The sequence below is a fragment of the Myripristis murdjan genome, chromosome 3, assembly GCF_902150065.1.
Source record: "Myripristis murdjan chromosome 3, fMyrMur1.1, whole genome shotgun sequence".
NCBI classification, from domain to species: Eukaryota; Metazoa; Chordata; class Actinopteri; order Holocentriformes; family Holocentridae; genus Myripristis; species Myripristis murdjan.
The window spans coordinates 10,315,626-10,331,638 of record NC_043982.1 but is presented as its reverse complement, the minus strand read 5'-3'; the positions used below and the strand labels follow the sequence as shown (position 1 = coordinate 10,331,638).

At 42.5% G+C, this 16,013-nt stretch overlaps 1 protein-coding gene across 3 annotated transcripts in view; it reads right to left on the bottom strand.

Moving 5' to 3' along the window:
- pde8a (phosphodiesterase 8A) overlaps positions 1-16,013 on the bottom strand; it is a 44,808-nt gene that overhangs the window by 17,746 nt on the left and 11,049 nt on the right. For 2 of the 3 annotated variants that reach the window (XM_030048699.1, XM_030048700.1), the window contains 4 exons: positions 4,605-4,661; positions 1,131-1,321; positions 432-488; positions 94-148 (listed from right to left, as the gene is read on the bottom strand). In XM_030048699.1, coding sequence (XP_029904559.1) covers positions 94-148; positions 432-488; positions 1,131-1,321; positions 4,605-4,661 — 360 coding nt within the window. Of the gene's footprint in view, positions 1-93; positions 149-431; positions 489-1,130; positions 1,322-4,604; positions 4,662-14,798; positions 15,068-16,013 lie in introns of those variants that run through there. The other variant, XM_030048701.1, reaches the window with a different exon arrangement.

Genomic DNA, 16,013 nt, shown 5'->3' with positions numbered 1-16,013 from the left:
ACAGTGAGAACAAAAAATAACAATGCAAAAAAAACAAATACGAGCAAAAGAGTGTGTGTGCATGCATGAATCCAGACACACAGTTTAACTCACCCTATTAAAGCCAGCATTGATCAGAGGCATCACAGAGGCTTCTTCTCTGTCTGGCCTTAAAAAGAGAACACATGTTAGCATCCAACCATTGCCACAACAAAGGCCTGTTGAGAGAACATACCAGGGGTGCACCATATGACTCCAAGCTTGAAGGCCTATGCTGAATCAGGCATTTCGATGCTGACCAGAATATGACTGATTTGTGACCTAACAAGACACAGTGAGCAAGAAAAAAAGAAGAGGGAGAAAGAAAGAAAGGGAGAGAGCGAGAGAGAGAGAGAGAGAGAGAGAGAGAGAGAGAGAGAGAGTGGGCGGTGGTGTCAGTGAGTTGTACGTACCTTTTCACAACGGCGACTATCACAGTGTTTTCTGAGGAGTTGACCGCTCTAATTGACCTGAATGTAAACAGAGGGAGTCTTTTAGCCAGTGAGCAGGCCGGTGGAAAAGCCCATGGCATCAAATCAATGTATTTTTCAGTTTTTCACGCTCCGATTCTCCCAGGCAGGCAGAGCCCAGTGGTGTAGTTCTGTGAGCAGGCTTAGGCCTCTGAAAGAATGCAGTGTACAGGGCCACTCATCCGCCTGTGGTTTTCCCCAGCCAGTGGTCATAAAGGCCCTTTAGTTCCCCGTCGGGGCCTGTGCGTGTACACTGAACATGTGGATTGGCCAAAATGAATAGGGTTAACATACACGCTGGGCAGGGTAAATTAATGTTTGTAAATGTGTTTTTGGTTTGGGCACAAGCTAAAGATAGAGCGTGGCATGAGCAGGAACTGCTCATTTCTCTCTGACATGACTCTACTAAGTAGCATTCGAATGAAGCTATAGCCCAAAGTGAGCCGGCTCTCATTAATCCTGCTCAGCAAGGCAGGGAAACCCACATGGGCTACAGCAGGACCCATCAAGATTTTGAGATCTGGTCTGGAATGTGACACTGGCCTTAGGTGATATTAGCAGCATGGCAATATGCAGGATTCAGATTCAACCCATCTGTATCACTATAGAAATCCAAGTACATTACAATAAAATTTAGCTTACCGGCATAGTGCTTCAGCGTCAAAATGTCTGGAATGTCTGTGGTCAATGATGACAAGGTCGTGATGCTTCTCCGAGAAGCATTCAAGAGCCGACTCAGGTGTCCGCGCCATGCAGCACCTGAAGTTGGCCTTCTCACATGCCCAGCAGAAGCCATTACTCTGACTGTCCTCTTTGGCAAATACTAAAAGTACCTGGAGACACAGAGATGATAGATCATATTTCTCTTTTTGTTTTTCATTGACCACATGCAAAATCAAACCACTACTAGCAGAACTACTAAACTTTATATATAGCACCTGAGGGTGGAGTTTACAAAGTGGTTTGCAAAAAGGCTTAAGAAAGAAGAACAGTAACATACTGTTTATACATGATGCATGGCAATGCATTAAAAAAGCAGATGAAAACAAAACCACATTCAATAAAAAGATTAATAAGATAAAAAACACCAACTTAAAAATTGGCAAAATCTAAAACATCGAATGATTGTAAGAGTATTCAAATGTGTGTTAAAAGGAATGTAATGACAGTTATTTTGAATATTATTATATTTTCCATTTGTGATCTGTTTGCCTCAATGGCAAAAGAGCAATCATCTTTCTGAGTCCACAGTTAGCAAATCCTTGTCTAAGGATCTCTACCTGCACTACAGTTCACAGGAGGTCTGCAATGAACAAGCAGCCAGACTTAACTGCGTTTTAACCCCCTGATTTTCCCATAAATTTTCCGATGAGCAGCGTCAGAATTTGAAAAAGCAGTTGTTCCATATTGAACCACAATATATCACATACATCTTCTATATCTCCTGGTTGCAGTGCTTCACTGAAGCCATATCACACTTCCACCGAGTGAAATATTCAAACCAAAGATTTATGGTTACACCATAACATCAAATAGAAAACATCTACATGTCTTGTGCATCATTTTAGAGACATTTCCCTGTAATTCAGCAGAATATATTTGGTATCTTTGGAAGCCTCAGGATGTCCACTGGGATTTAAAACAGAATTCTGCAGGTTTGAACAGAGCTTGAACAAAGATATGATCAGTAAAACTGTAAAATGAATTCTGTACCTAACCAGTTCTCGGCGGGGAATGGTTGGTAATAAATGGTCTGTTTGTCAGTTATAATCTGAATTACTGCATTCATAACAAGCGGGAGATAGTATTCATTAAGGATATATGAGAGCCATAAGGCTACTTGATATGTAGCCTTGATCTTATTAGGGGAAACTGACTTTCCAAATGACAGATATTGTGCCTCCCTTTTGGGCTGTGGAATCTGTTCAGATAAAGCAGAGGGGGAGAGAAATAAAATGTGACTTTTGTGTTTATCCACTCATTTACAGTCCTGAGTCTTCACAATTTCACAGGCACATTCATGCTCATTTGTGCCTGTAGTCCCAATCACCTGCAGCATGGGCTTGACTGTGACATCAGGCCTTCAGTGGACAAGCCCTGATCGATCCGGCTCAGCTCCTACCTGGGTGCGTCAGAGATTTTATTGTCCACTGCCATGATCTATGACACAATTAGCCGAGGTGGCCTTGACTAGTTGCAGCCCCTCCCATTGGCCTGCCAAGGCTGTGGCAGAAGGTGCTGCTGCTACCGTCAAACCAGCCATTGAGAGCCCTCTCTCCCTGCCAGCATACTTTCATATAACCCCTTACTTGCGTAAATACAGGACCAGAGATTTAGGCCCGCCTCCAAGAGCAGTGCCGCACTAAGAGTAGATTCATGAGTCACTCTCTCAAACAGACGTCATCTCCAACAGTTGGCAGGGAGCAGAATGAACGTAAAGAAGGGAAAGTTTGTTCTGCAGTTTTAGGTTTGCATCACACCTGTAATATTGAGTTAGGGTACAAAGACATGCCTCTGCTGAGAAAACTAGCGCTAGTGTCCCACGCACAATCAGGGGATAGAGGGTTTGTTGCTGGACAATTATCCTTTTGATTCATTCTGACGATTGGTCTGACTTTATTTAAAGACTCGACTTCATCATAGGCCAGGCGTACAAGGGAGCACTTGGGGCTGAGAGGCCTGTTGCTAATACAAACCATATTCCACATATGACCATTTTCATTACAAGCAGCAAAAAGTGTCCAGGTCGTAAATACATCATCACTGAGTCCTGCAGCTATGTTTGGTACGCACAGGGAATTAGATCAGAATTCCACATTGGGATGTTGGTAGAAAAGTCAACATTCTGGCAGAGGTGGAGGAACAGGGTAATATAGGCCACCATTGGGTCTTTTTGGGTGCAAGCACTGGCATTAGATATGCCTCGCTTAGTTCTAACACACCCAGTCACAACGGACAAGAAAATCCAGCAAACAATCTCATAACACGTTCACATTTTTACTGGGAAGAATCTTTTAAGTAAGGACACAATTAATATTTTCCAAAAAACCAGAGGGAAAAAAGGCAGAGAGGGAGAGAGAGAGAGAGAGAGAGAGAGAGAGAGAGAGAGAGAGAGGGACAGAGACAGAAACAGAAAGAAAAGCAACTGGTTCTCAGGGGGGTAGCCAGCATTTTGGCAGGGTCTGACTGTCCTGTCTAGAAAACATCATTGTTGAAAACAGAGGGCCTGGCCAGATCCTGTGAGCCAAGAGAAAAGAGGAGGAGAGAAGAGAGGAGGAGGGCATGACAGGATCAGCTGTGAGTGACAAAAACAGGAAGGGGATATCTCTCTGCCTCGTTTTCCTACTGCGGCCACACTGGAGCGCATCAGGCCCGGGACTACAATGAAGCACATTCTGTGCACTTATGCATGGCTTTAAGTATCGTACCTCCACTTCATTGCATTTCTCTTGGACTTTCTTTCCAGCTGCATCGACTACATAACGTGCAGTTATCAGGCCAAATCGCCCTTGCAACTTCAAATCCCGCTGTATATTTACAAAATGAACTTACAAATCCTAAAAAGTTGACTTCTGGAAGACACCAGGTTTTCATAAAACGGCAGCGATGCATGCCAAAAGAACAAGCACAGTGCAACACTGTACAATGAATCACTGCATGTCCTGTTTTCAGTGACTAAATCCATCTATGGCTCCTCTGTGCAGTTTACCCATAACATGCATTGTTCATTATGGTATGTTCATGGTCATCAGTGTTTGTCTGTGTTGCCTTGACAACCCAAGGCTACATCACACACAATAGGTCCATTAAAAGTTTTTTCTCCTCTTTGAATGATTGAATGGGGACTTGTTTTCTTTAATCTATTAGTGAGGTGTGGTATCTTTTTCAAATTCAAGATTAGCTCAAACTGCAAACATGCCGTGTTGACGTTTTGAAATACTAATCTGAGAAAAATGCTAACAAATATTGACAGTCTTTTCTAACTTTAGCCTGACTGTTCTACATGATATGAGGATAAATGTCTCAGTGAAACACTTCTCCTGTTCAGTGGAAGGCCTAACTCATTCAAGCACACCAGCATCCATCATTCAGACATGTGGCATTGTTTTACAATACCTGAAGCGGGTCTTTAAATAACTTCATTGGTCCAAATTGCACCTCTGTTAATGTGGTCTGAAAAATAACAAGAAGAGTACAAGGATTAGAAAAGAAAAAAAATCATTCCATAATTGAGATGATTCCTGACATATTTAATCAAATAGGATATTTCCTTCTGTAATTAATCAGTGAAGATTATTCAATGAACTTTTATTCTTATACAAAACTAGTTCTGTTCAAAGAAACTGTAAATATCTAGAGCCTCGCACCATGTGTTAAGTAATCAGAAACAAACGCTTGTAATTCAATCTGGTGATCTATAAATCAAATGACTATAATGCTTAGAAAAACAAAAACAAAAACAAACTTGATTACTGATTTCAAACTTTTCAGCTCATTACACTTTCTCTACATGAGAGTACCCTTTTTCTGTCTGCAAATGATTTAGCTTCCTTCCTGCTAAATGGAACCCAGCGCAGGGGTTAGTAACCATAGTAACCAAGCCCCTTGCGGACCGCCATCCCTCTAGAATTCCTCCTCTCCGTAAACAATCTACACACGTGAGGAGGAACACAGAGAGGAATTTCAGAACATGCCGGGCAGCAGTAAATCGCTTCTCGCTAAATTGTAAGCCTTTTTGTAAGCAACACAGGCAACAAAAGGGGGGGAAAAAAAAGCTGATTAGTTTTCAGTTGTAACCAAATTGACGTCACTGTGACACTGGACTGTTTGTTGTAATGCCCACAAACAAAGAATATGGCATCAGGATGGCGAGCAGTTAACTGTGACAATCACAGACATGAGGGCCTGGTCACATGATTAGCTTATGTGTCCTGCAGTGGTGGTATGCAAGTGTGTGTGTGTGTGTGTATATGTGGCTATGAAAAGGAACCAACACATGAAAATGCAACAGTTTTATGGTATTCCAAGAGCAGCTGACAGCACAAGACCCAGTTTTACTGCTGTCGGATATGATTTTAATTACTTTGGCCATGTGTGTCAGAGCAAATAAATTCATTCCTCAGCTCTATCAACTTTGATTAGAGATTTAACAAAATCGTTCGTTTTGCAGTGGAAGTGAAGCAAAGCAGTCTCTCTCCTATAAAAGCACTGCCAGGTAAATGTCCCAGATGGTATGCGTATGTGCCCGAATGAGCATGCATACAAACACATGTTCGCACACAAACACCCATACACACACACACACGCACATTATATCGTGTTTCCATTGTGACAGCCTTTGCTTGCAAAGAAGTTGAGGTCAGGGCCTTGACGTATGGAGTTTGGCCACAGGGCCTCTAGCTCGCTGAGGCCTAGCAGAGCAGAACGCAGCGCTCTGTCTCAGTCCAGGGAGACTTCCTTCTCTAATTGACACTGACACAACCAATGCAGCTGCAGCTGAGGTTGTGTAACTCGAATAGCCAGCTTGCCACACACACACACACACACACATACACACACACACAGCACATAGCCAGTCTGCCAGCCTCCTCGGGCAGCACACTGCTCTTGTACAGTACACACACGCACACACAGCAATGAATCACTCACCCAAGCATTTGCATCCCGCAAACATCATGCTGGCACCCAACCAGGGGCAAACAAAGCGGGGGAAGTGAGTGAGCATGCAGGCCAGGCGGGCGGGCAGTAGGGACATGGTGTGTGTGCCTACGTAGTCCATGTCCCTCCCTCCTGCTATGTGCTGTGTTGTACCAGTCGATCTGGGATCTCTCCCTCTTTCTCTTTCTCTTTCTCTCTCCCTCTCTGCACAGGGCCACTGGGTAATCACAGCTGACACATCTGTTGAGCTGGGCATAGCACAGATGCAGTTTTGTTCTCTGCAAACACTTCTGGAGTCTTTAGTGTCTTTAGAGGAGTCTTTAGTGCAATGCATTCTGGGCCTTGTAGTTTCTCTTCACTCATAAATTGCCCACAAGTTAAAAAAAAAAAAAAAAAAAAAAAAAAAACAAGGCAGCTCTACAATGACAAATGCCCGGAATATAAAACCAGGAAGAAATTCAACATGAAATGCTCAAGTGGAATATCACACAACGCTCTCAGATTGTCAAGTGACAGCTTCCAGCCTGACTGGCCCAAAAGATCACAGGGCATGTAATCAGCTGATTAATCAACAGAAAATTAATCCATTTGAATTTTGATAATTGATCACTTGTTTTAGTTTATTTATCAAGTGTAGTTCTTGTTTTAGCTTCACAAATGTTAAGATTTGCTTGCTTTTCTCTGTTTCATGTCGTCATGAAATGAAACTTTTGGGAGTTTTTGGCTGCAGATAAAACAGCAACTTTAAGATGTCACTCTGGACTCTGGTAAACTGTATTTGACATTTTATGGGTCAAACCAGTAGTCACTAGTAGTGACAATAACTGTTCAGTGCAGCCCCGCGTGTGATAACAGGCCGTGCCTCCGTGTTCAGGCCAGGTTGATCGCATCAGAGCCGCTAGGTGTCCACAGTCCTCTCAGGCTGCAGTCGGGACACTCTGCAGTCTACTGCTACTCCCATTCTATACACCTAATGTATTTACATAGCAGAGCTGCCTCTGACCCCATATCCTGCTCCCTGTGCATCCGGCCCTATGGATCTCCTCCTCTCCTCCAGCCCACCAGCGTCTCTCCCTCTCTCTCTCTCTCTCTCTCTCTCTCTCTCACACACACACACACACACACTCATACACACACACACACACTTGAGAGCGCACACACACTCACACATACACTACACCATACACACTGGGAGAGTGGCTTTCCACTAAAGTGAAAAACAGGAAATTGGATGACATTGTTCGGTGCGCCGACGTCAGCAGTGAGAGATAGAAAGAGTAAACAGCTTCCTCCACCCTAGAGCTGGGACCAGGATGCAGGGAATCTTGGGATGTCTGCCCTGCTCGTACTTCTTAGGAAAACGTGCACGGCTGCCCCTTTAGCTAACAATCTCCATATCCCTTGATCTGACAGAGCTGTCTCCTGTTAACACACCCGCTCTCTCTCCTACTCTCTCACACTGTCCCTGCTTCAGTTCACTCACCACACTTCTCTTGCATTTTTCCCCTCTTTTACATATCTCCATAAATGTGCTTACTGTAAGTATGAAATTATATACAGAGCTGATCATGATAAAGTAGTACAAGGAATGAGGACTATTATTAGTCATACTACCAATATTTCTCCCTTTGGCAGAAGAAGTCAGAGCTTTGAATTGGTGTTGGTCTTATGATTGGTGGTGGGGCTTCTTTATGTGTGTGTGTGTGTGTGTGTGTGTGTGTGTGTGTGTGTGTGTGTGTGTGTGTATGTTCCAGAGCCTGTCTGTGTGCTGTACACCATCTAAAAGTGTGGATGAAATGGAGATGAATCAATGTTCTTCATTATGCCTGATTAGGGGGAGCAGTCCCAGCCACAGGTGTTGGACGCACACTATGTACCAGACAGATGGACAGACAGAAAGGTGCATGCACACACACACACACACACACACACACACACACACACAGACAAACACACACAGACATAGACACAGACACAGCAGAGCTCAGCAATGGGCTAAATGGCATTGAGTGACGCGCCACCCCCACCACACGCTGAGCTGCTCAGATAGTTGTGCTGGCTGGCTATGCTGTGTGTTACCTCAAAGGGAATAATTCAAATTGATGTGTGGCCACTTACATTGGCTGCCCTTAGAACTGCACTGAAGCAATCAATAACAATGGGGTTTCAAACCTGCAACCACCTCAACCTCGCACAAATCAATGCCCTGTGACCTGCTAACTGACCTGGCACGTCAACCTCTTGCAACAGCAGCCACATCACTAACCCACTAAAACCTAATCACTCTGTTTTAAACTAGAACCAATAAACCATAACCATGTGCTACTTTTCTAAAACATCTGACTGATACAGCACTTTATGGTCTGTCACTCAAAACTGTTGCAGCATTAGAAAACTATAAATTTGTAGATATATACGCACATCACATACTTAAGGTGCGGGGCTCAGTGGAACGTATCAAAAAGATGAAAAAAGTCCGCACACTCACATATTGCTCCAAAAAAATGTTTTACTTAGACAACGTTTCGAGTGAGAATCCTTTTGGATTTTCACTTTGGGCACAATGTCTCGCAAAGGTATGAATGAGGACTTTCCTATTAATCATTTTCTCTAGCCTGGATGGTCAGTCGTTTTCCTAAATTGACAGATTGTTTTGTAATCTATGCTTTATGGTTCATGTCTTTTTGATGTTATATATTGATACATACTATTGCAAAACTCTTTTTCTGAATGATCCCAAGTTTGATGACGTCACCAGGGGGCGTTTATATATACAGGGGTGAAACACATTATTAAAAAAATGACCTGATGAAGAGCAGACACGCTCGAAACGTTGTCTAAGTAAAACATTTTTTTGGAGCAATATGTGAGTGTGCGGGCTTTTTTCATCTTTTTGAAGCATTAGAAAACTAGACATAACCCTACACTACATGCAAAGATTCAATTATCACAGAAAAATTGTGATGATGAATTCTATGTTCCTGAAATTTATAAATCTACACCGCAAACTTTAGTTAGTTAGGAGACTTTCATTTTTTTAATTATTTTATTTTATCCTAACCTACTATCGTAAAACTATATCAAACCATTATTTGAGTAATGAGGAACTGCAGAGATTAGAGCCTTTCTCAGTATTTGAAGTCACAGAAACAATTACTATGAAAAGGCCTTTTGAGAGCATCTTGCTTCATTCATCACTGTCGCTTAAGCCTCACCTGACCAATCAAAACTGCTGGAATCTAACAATGTGGGATTTATAACATATCAGCAACACATCAACACATAATTTTTTTTGTGCAAAGTTATGACTGTGTGATGAAGAGCCTCTCGTCGTTGCATCGATTCAAAACCTTTCATTCAATGTCCAACTCGCTGAACCGCCACTGCTCTCTGTCTCTCTCTTTCTCTCTGTCTTTCTCTCTCTTTCACTCTTTCTTCCAGGGTCACAATGCTCCTCCCTCACTTGATTCACTGTAAAGCTCTTTTTTTTTTTTATCCTATTGTGGTCATGTTCGCTCCAATCACATGTGAACAAATCCAGGATGTGCGCTGCGTTTTTTCGGGTGAGCTTACACACTGCTGACAAGGATGTCAACAAAACAGAGACATGGAAAAACACACCCTATAAAAGGGGCTAAAATAGGTTACATATCCTGATGCTTCATGACTGTAAAAAATGACGAGTAAAACCGCTGACACTGTTTCATATGTCTGGACTAATTGCCTGATCTTTGCAGGTCTTTCGTTGTTGAAATCGTAGAATATGGCAGAGGACTTTGAGTAAGCCCTCTGGCTTCCTTCCTCCTTTACACATGCTTTTTGAAACATTTTAAATAAATTTGAACTGAAGTTGTCTTACGTTTGGTTGTGCAAATAAGCTAAACCTCACACATTACACTTTCATGATTGCATAATTGCTGCCTTAAAGATACACCATCTTCAAGAAGGTAAGGGTGATGGGGTTTTCATACAAAAACACCGGAAAAAACACATTCTTGTTGTTAAACAGGTGTATGCTAGGACATGTAAAATTACATAATAAGTTATATATTCCTACCTACCGCCCTACCATTACACTCAATATACATGCAGTCACCAAACAAAAAAACAAAAGCAAAAAAAAAACACATACAAGCTGTTTCTGTTTCTTAGAATTTGTGATTAACTTCTTTCATCTCCTTCTCTCATTATCTTTTGTTTGATTATTACTATATTTATCTGCATCTGTGTCTTCTCCAGTTCAGAAATGAACTTGATGCAACGTGACGTGGTAGCAGCACTGGTTGGTGTGCTGACGGCCATATTATGCTGAGCAAAGATTTCAGCAAATGTCATAAGATAATGTTAGTGGGTCAATATTTTTATCTGTCGTCCTCCGGTGCTTTGATAAAGTAGCCAAAGAGCAGCAAAGAGACTCACCCCGGCTAAAGAACGACCCCTCCCCACCCCCGTGGATACAAAGCACTTGTCTGTCGTCTTCATCCATTCAGAAAATAATAGCAACTGTGCGTGTGTGCACGTATTCTGGCCTCATCCACATGTATCCTCCATGGTGAGCAAGCCTACAGTCAGCCAGGCAGAAGACTTTAGGTGAGTCATTGGCATGGCTGAGGAAAATTAGGCCACTGTGGATCGGTGCGTCCCAGAACATTCTTGCTTTCTCTGTATTTCTGCCTCTGTGTGTCTCTCATTCTCTGGTGGAATGCCACAGAGCAACGACGAACCCCTGGCAACAAAAAGTCCAGTGTCCTGTAAACTCAAGAATCCAATCTAAGTGAATTATATTGTGTGCTTACGTATAAAAATAGTCAACTAGATTTTTTTTGAATTACTTTGAGGTCCCGGTGATATGTTATCTTGTTACCCCATGTCTATTGCTTCAAAAAAGGACAGAGATGACGGCAGTTGCACACCAGGCAGAATTTCATCAGCTGAGCGGTTCTGTCTCCGGTCAAAGACGACGAGAAAAACCTAAGTGGCTACACACGGCATGATGGGATACAGTACATGCAAACCAAGTACCACCACTTTGCTTTGCATCACACTGCTCTGTCAATAGCTTTTCATAGCTCATTTTATATCGCTTATATACTGCTCATCCATATGTATAGAATATGTAATTTTGATATTGATATTGATATTGATATTTATGATGGGGTATTTAGGCCGGCAAGCTATCATTACTTGTGTAACAAACTAAAAGCTAGCTTATGTAATTTGTGGTGACTTTCATAATATTTGGGGGTGTAATGATTCATTTGTTGCATCGATGCATCAATTATGAATTTTGTCAATCCAACTGTATTGATCTGCTCAAAGAAATAATTTGAATGACTCGCTCTGACTTGATTCTGAATAGATATGAAATGCTTTGAACTGTTTTAATCACAATTCTTAAAAAAAGATTGAATGTTATGGTGACACTGAACATAATGCTATGAATTGCAACTTTGTCAATTATTGACAAAAAAAGGTGCAGAGACTGGAGACACCATTGCACTTCACCCAATTTCAAGTGCCAGTTTGTGCCAGTTCAAAGTTCATTTTCATATGGCAGTGGAATGAATGGAGGCAAATGGTTGGATAAAAGAGAGGACAAATGACAAAGGACAAATTATAAAATATGACTACTGGGTTTGACAAAAAAGATTGGCAAAAATGAGAAGTTTATAAATTTTGTGGATATTACGCTACACATGCAAAAATCACTAGTGTGGTCTTTTTAACATAACTGATGCTTGACCACGAACACGCCCAGTAAAAACAGTTAGAAGCAATGAGTTTTGATAGGTCAAAGCAATGCAAAGTGGCCGCACATGATCTGTATGTTCTGTAATTATTAGCCTGTGACTCATAATTTTTCTGCACACTGTCCCAAATATTGCAATTTCTATTCACTGCCATGCACACACACCCACACACCCACACACACTTTGTTTCAAGCAGTGCCTGGTGGCACTACACTAAAGGCTGCCAGAGTATGCGCTGACCTTTATTCTGTCTGCAGTGACATCTCTCCTACCTCGCCAGATAGTGCGGAAACTCAAGCATATTGGAATGCACACATTCACACACAGTGGGAAGGCACCAAGTAACTCGCAGGAGACCGAGCTTGTCCTGGAATTCAGTCCCAGATGCCCTTGAATGACGTCCGTAGTTTAAAAATACAGAGTTTGCAGAAAATGGCTAGGTTACTTCATCCTTGGTGACCTGTCCTTATTTCTCTCTGTTGTACCACACCTTGCCAGCATCGCCTTGAAGGATGACACAACATCACGCAAACTGTGATAAATGTTGGCCCAAAAGAACATCTATTTGTGTTTTGCAGTTAATCTGGGAGCTGAACTGAATGAGGAATGGATATTAGATGTAACTTTACAGGCACATACTGTATGTACACATAGGTAGGTACATATATATAAATAGACACACACATGCACACACACACAATCAGGCTGGCCAACTCTATCACAGTGCTGCAGATGTTTCCTTTGTTACTTGCTGTTTCTGCTTCTTTAGACAGTCTGCATACTGTGTTTGCGTTTTTGAATGAAAGAAAAAAAAAAAACGACAGTGAGTATTTACTTTACAGTTCACTGTATGTGTTTTACAACAAGCAGCATTCCCATAGATGGTGATGCCTGGGCATACCATACTGGCATGAGTGGGTATGTCAAGGGTTATCAACTACATTTCTCCAAGGGCCAGAATGTTTTTAAGGAGCCACTGTAAGAGCTGGACTTTTAAATATGGACATTTAAATTTATTTAGGCCTAATTAGCCTATTATTGTTTAGTATTAGTATTGTTTAGTATTGTAATATTGGTAATATTTGAGATCACTGAGAAGTGATGGTTCAAATCTGTAATTCTGCAGTCCTGATTGGCCGGAAACATTGATCAACTTGAACTGGTTTTGATGCTATTATGCTGTGCCCTGATTGGAGGAAAAACGTGATCATCCTTGCATGAAGCCACCATACAAGCCGAATTCCATTCATAAAAGACGGGAGGTGATTACAACTTCACCTACTCTCGCCGAGGCTACTGCTCTTTTTGACAGGTGCAGCTGTGTGAGTGAGGTAGGCCTAACTCCTGCATCGGGCTGTGTGGCTACTTGCAGGTAAGTAATAATAAGCTGACAGGGGGATATATAATGTCTTTAGGACCTGTAGGGAACATGTTTGGGGTTGGTAAATCATTCCTAATAAAATTATTTCTGGAACACATTTTTTTCCTCTTCATGTTTTCTGGATTCATTAATAGTATCTGGGCTGGGTGGGAGGCTTTGGCGGCCCGATATGGCCCACGAACCCCCAGTTGACAATCACTGGTGTATGTGATCTGTGCGCCACTGTGCCAAGGAGAGTAACTGAGGCCTGGCTGTGGAGCAGCCCCTGCCGACACACCATGTGATGAGGGTTAGAGACTGGCAAAGAGAGTGCTCAGAGCGCTGACTGGTCTATGGGGACAAAATGAGAGGTGGCAAGAGTAAGAGATGCACTCGTTGAACACAGACACACATAAGCTAACATGCATAAGGCGACCCACTAAATACCAGTATAAAAGTGAGCCGTTGCACCCTGATGATGGAACAACAGCCAGACTCTTTGACTCAATAAGTGAGGTTTTATGAGATTATGTCACTCTTTGTCCACACGTTGCCCTATAATGACTGTCAGGTGTCTTCTCTGACTGTATTTATCCACATTTGTGTCTGTATTATTTGTCCCATCTTTTGTCCTTTTTTTTTACATTCCCTATAGGCTCACTGTGGCTAAACTGCACCAAGACTGCACACAGTTCATATTTCAGCACGAGCCTGACTACCTTCAGATCTTCTTTTGAAGGTACATGTGATCAATGTGAGCAAAATCCAACTTTTGAGTGTCCTGGCACAATCAGGAACATCTACAAAGCAAAACACTTCAGAGCAAAGCCACAATGTGCATAAATCCAAAATGCCATGACTGTCACAGTGCCCATAGTTCCTAAAAAGAAGGGGATTATTTCCTCAGTGCTTGCACCAATGTCTGTAAATTAATTAAATGAATGAATTACAAGTAAACAGATCCATAAGGAGTGTAGGCACTTTCTCCAGTGTTCACCTTCAGGGTATTTCTGTCCTTATCCAGATTACCTCGAAATCCCACTAATACCTTGACAATCCTAAGCCATCCAGGGCTCTGGGGCAGCCCCTTAAACCTCCTCTTTCTCTGCTCCCAGTCGCCTCTGCCGGTCTTCACTACAATAAGCGCAGGCCTCAGTTACAGACTGCTTCGCTTTCCCCTTCATTCACACCTCCCTGCCTTGAACAACAACTCCACTTAACACACACACAAGCACAGAAAAGGAATGCTTAATCATCTGCTTGTTTGAACTCTCTTTTCTCTTCCACCATGTCCCGCTCCAGCACCAGCACTAAACCCCTTAACTTTGTCCATCTCCATCTGTGCCCGCTGCTTCCGTGTCACTTTTACCGTGAGCCATGCGCAGCGGTTCATGAGGTGCGTGCGTAGATTACGTTCTCCTTCCTCTCCTTGTTCCCTCCAGGTAAGGTCAGAGGCCATTAAAGCAAAGAGACAAGCTAAGGGAGCTTGGTACGTCTAATTGGGACACTGCCTGGTCCAGTGACATTAGAGCATAATCTTACCGGGAAACCTTCCATTGCAATCGGCCCCTCCTCCTCCTCTTCAGTCCTGCCAAAGATATCACAGCAACCAAGGCAGAGTGTGGACAAGAGGCTACATATGAAAACAATCTGGCCTCAGTAAGAGACTATTAGCCCCCATTTTCATAGAGTACGCTGCACACAGCCATACCCCACGGTACAATCTTAATTACCACACCTGCCCTGTAGTGACTAAAGAGAGGATTAGAATCAGCAATATGCTCATTGTGGCCACACCACCAAGGCCCTGTCTACTGTACAGCACTGGGAGGCTCCACCTCCCCAGAGCAGCTTATATCTTTTTGAAAATATCAGGAGTGGGCTCCAAACTCAGTTCACTTGGCTGGGAAACATTGCAGCAGATAATCACCGGGCTCCCTCTCCACTTCATCTGCTAAAAGTGGAGCACTGATGTCACCGTTGCATGAGGGATCACCGAGTGACACGAGCTGGAGCGCCAGGCTACGGCTTGGCACACAACCTCAAACATGACTGACTCACACATAAAATACACAAAAGCTGAATGAGGAATGGAGTTTTGACGACTGCATGGCAATTACTTGGTTTTTCATCTCTAAAATATATACTTCACATTGTCCAAGTGCTTTAACTGTGTGCAGGCAGCAGCAGAACACAACACAAAGGAGAGGGTCAGCTTGGCAATTTGTACAAACTTAATAAAACACCAGTATTTGACTTTAATAAAACGACTGAAAGTTTGACGTCAAGCGCTATAGTTCTAGTTTTTCATGATTTGGCATGTGATTTGAGTACTATGCCAAATAAAAAAAAAAAACATGATGGATTAAAACCTTCTTTTAATACAGTTGTGCATTCATTCAGGGTAATTCAGGTCTAGGTAAATGGCATTAAATGTCAAATCCAGCAACTGTTTTTGTTTAATGAGCCCTTAGCAAAAGTGGATTCATCTTCAGAGACAGTCCGAGGCAAGACATGTTCCTGGAAACCATGTAACATTTTGATGTCATACCTAAGTGTATTAAAAACAAGGAATAAGGTGGGTATCGCTGGCTTATTGTGGCGTTCAGCAGGTGAATGAGCCTGTAGTCTGTTTACTACAACAAATAAGCTTCACGGCCTATTGCCTAATTCCAGCGAGCCTCTTGCCTGCTCAGCCTTTGTTTAAAGAAGGCACAAGGTAAAATGAAGTCAAGGCCTCAGGAACGTTTTGCCACT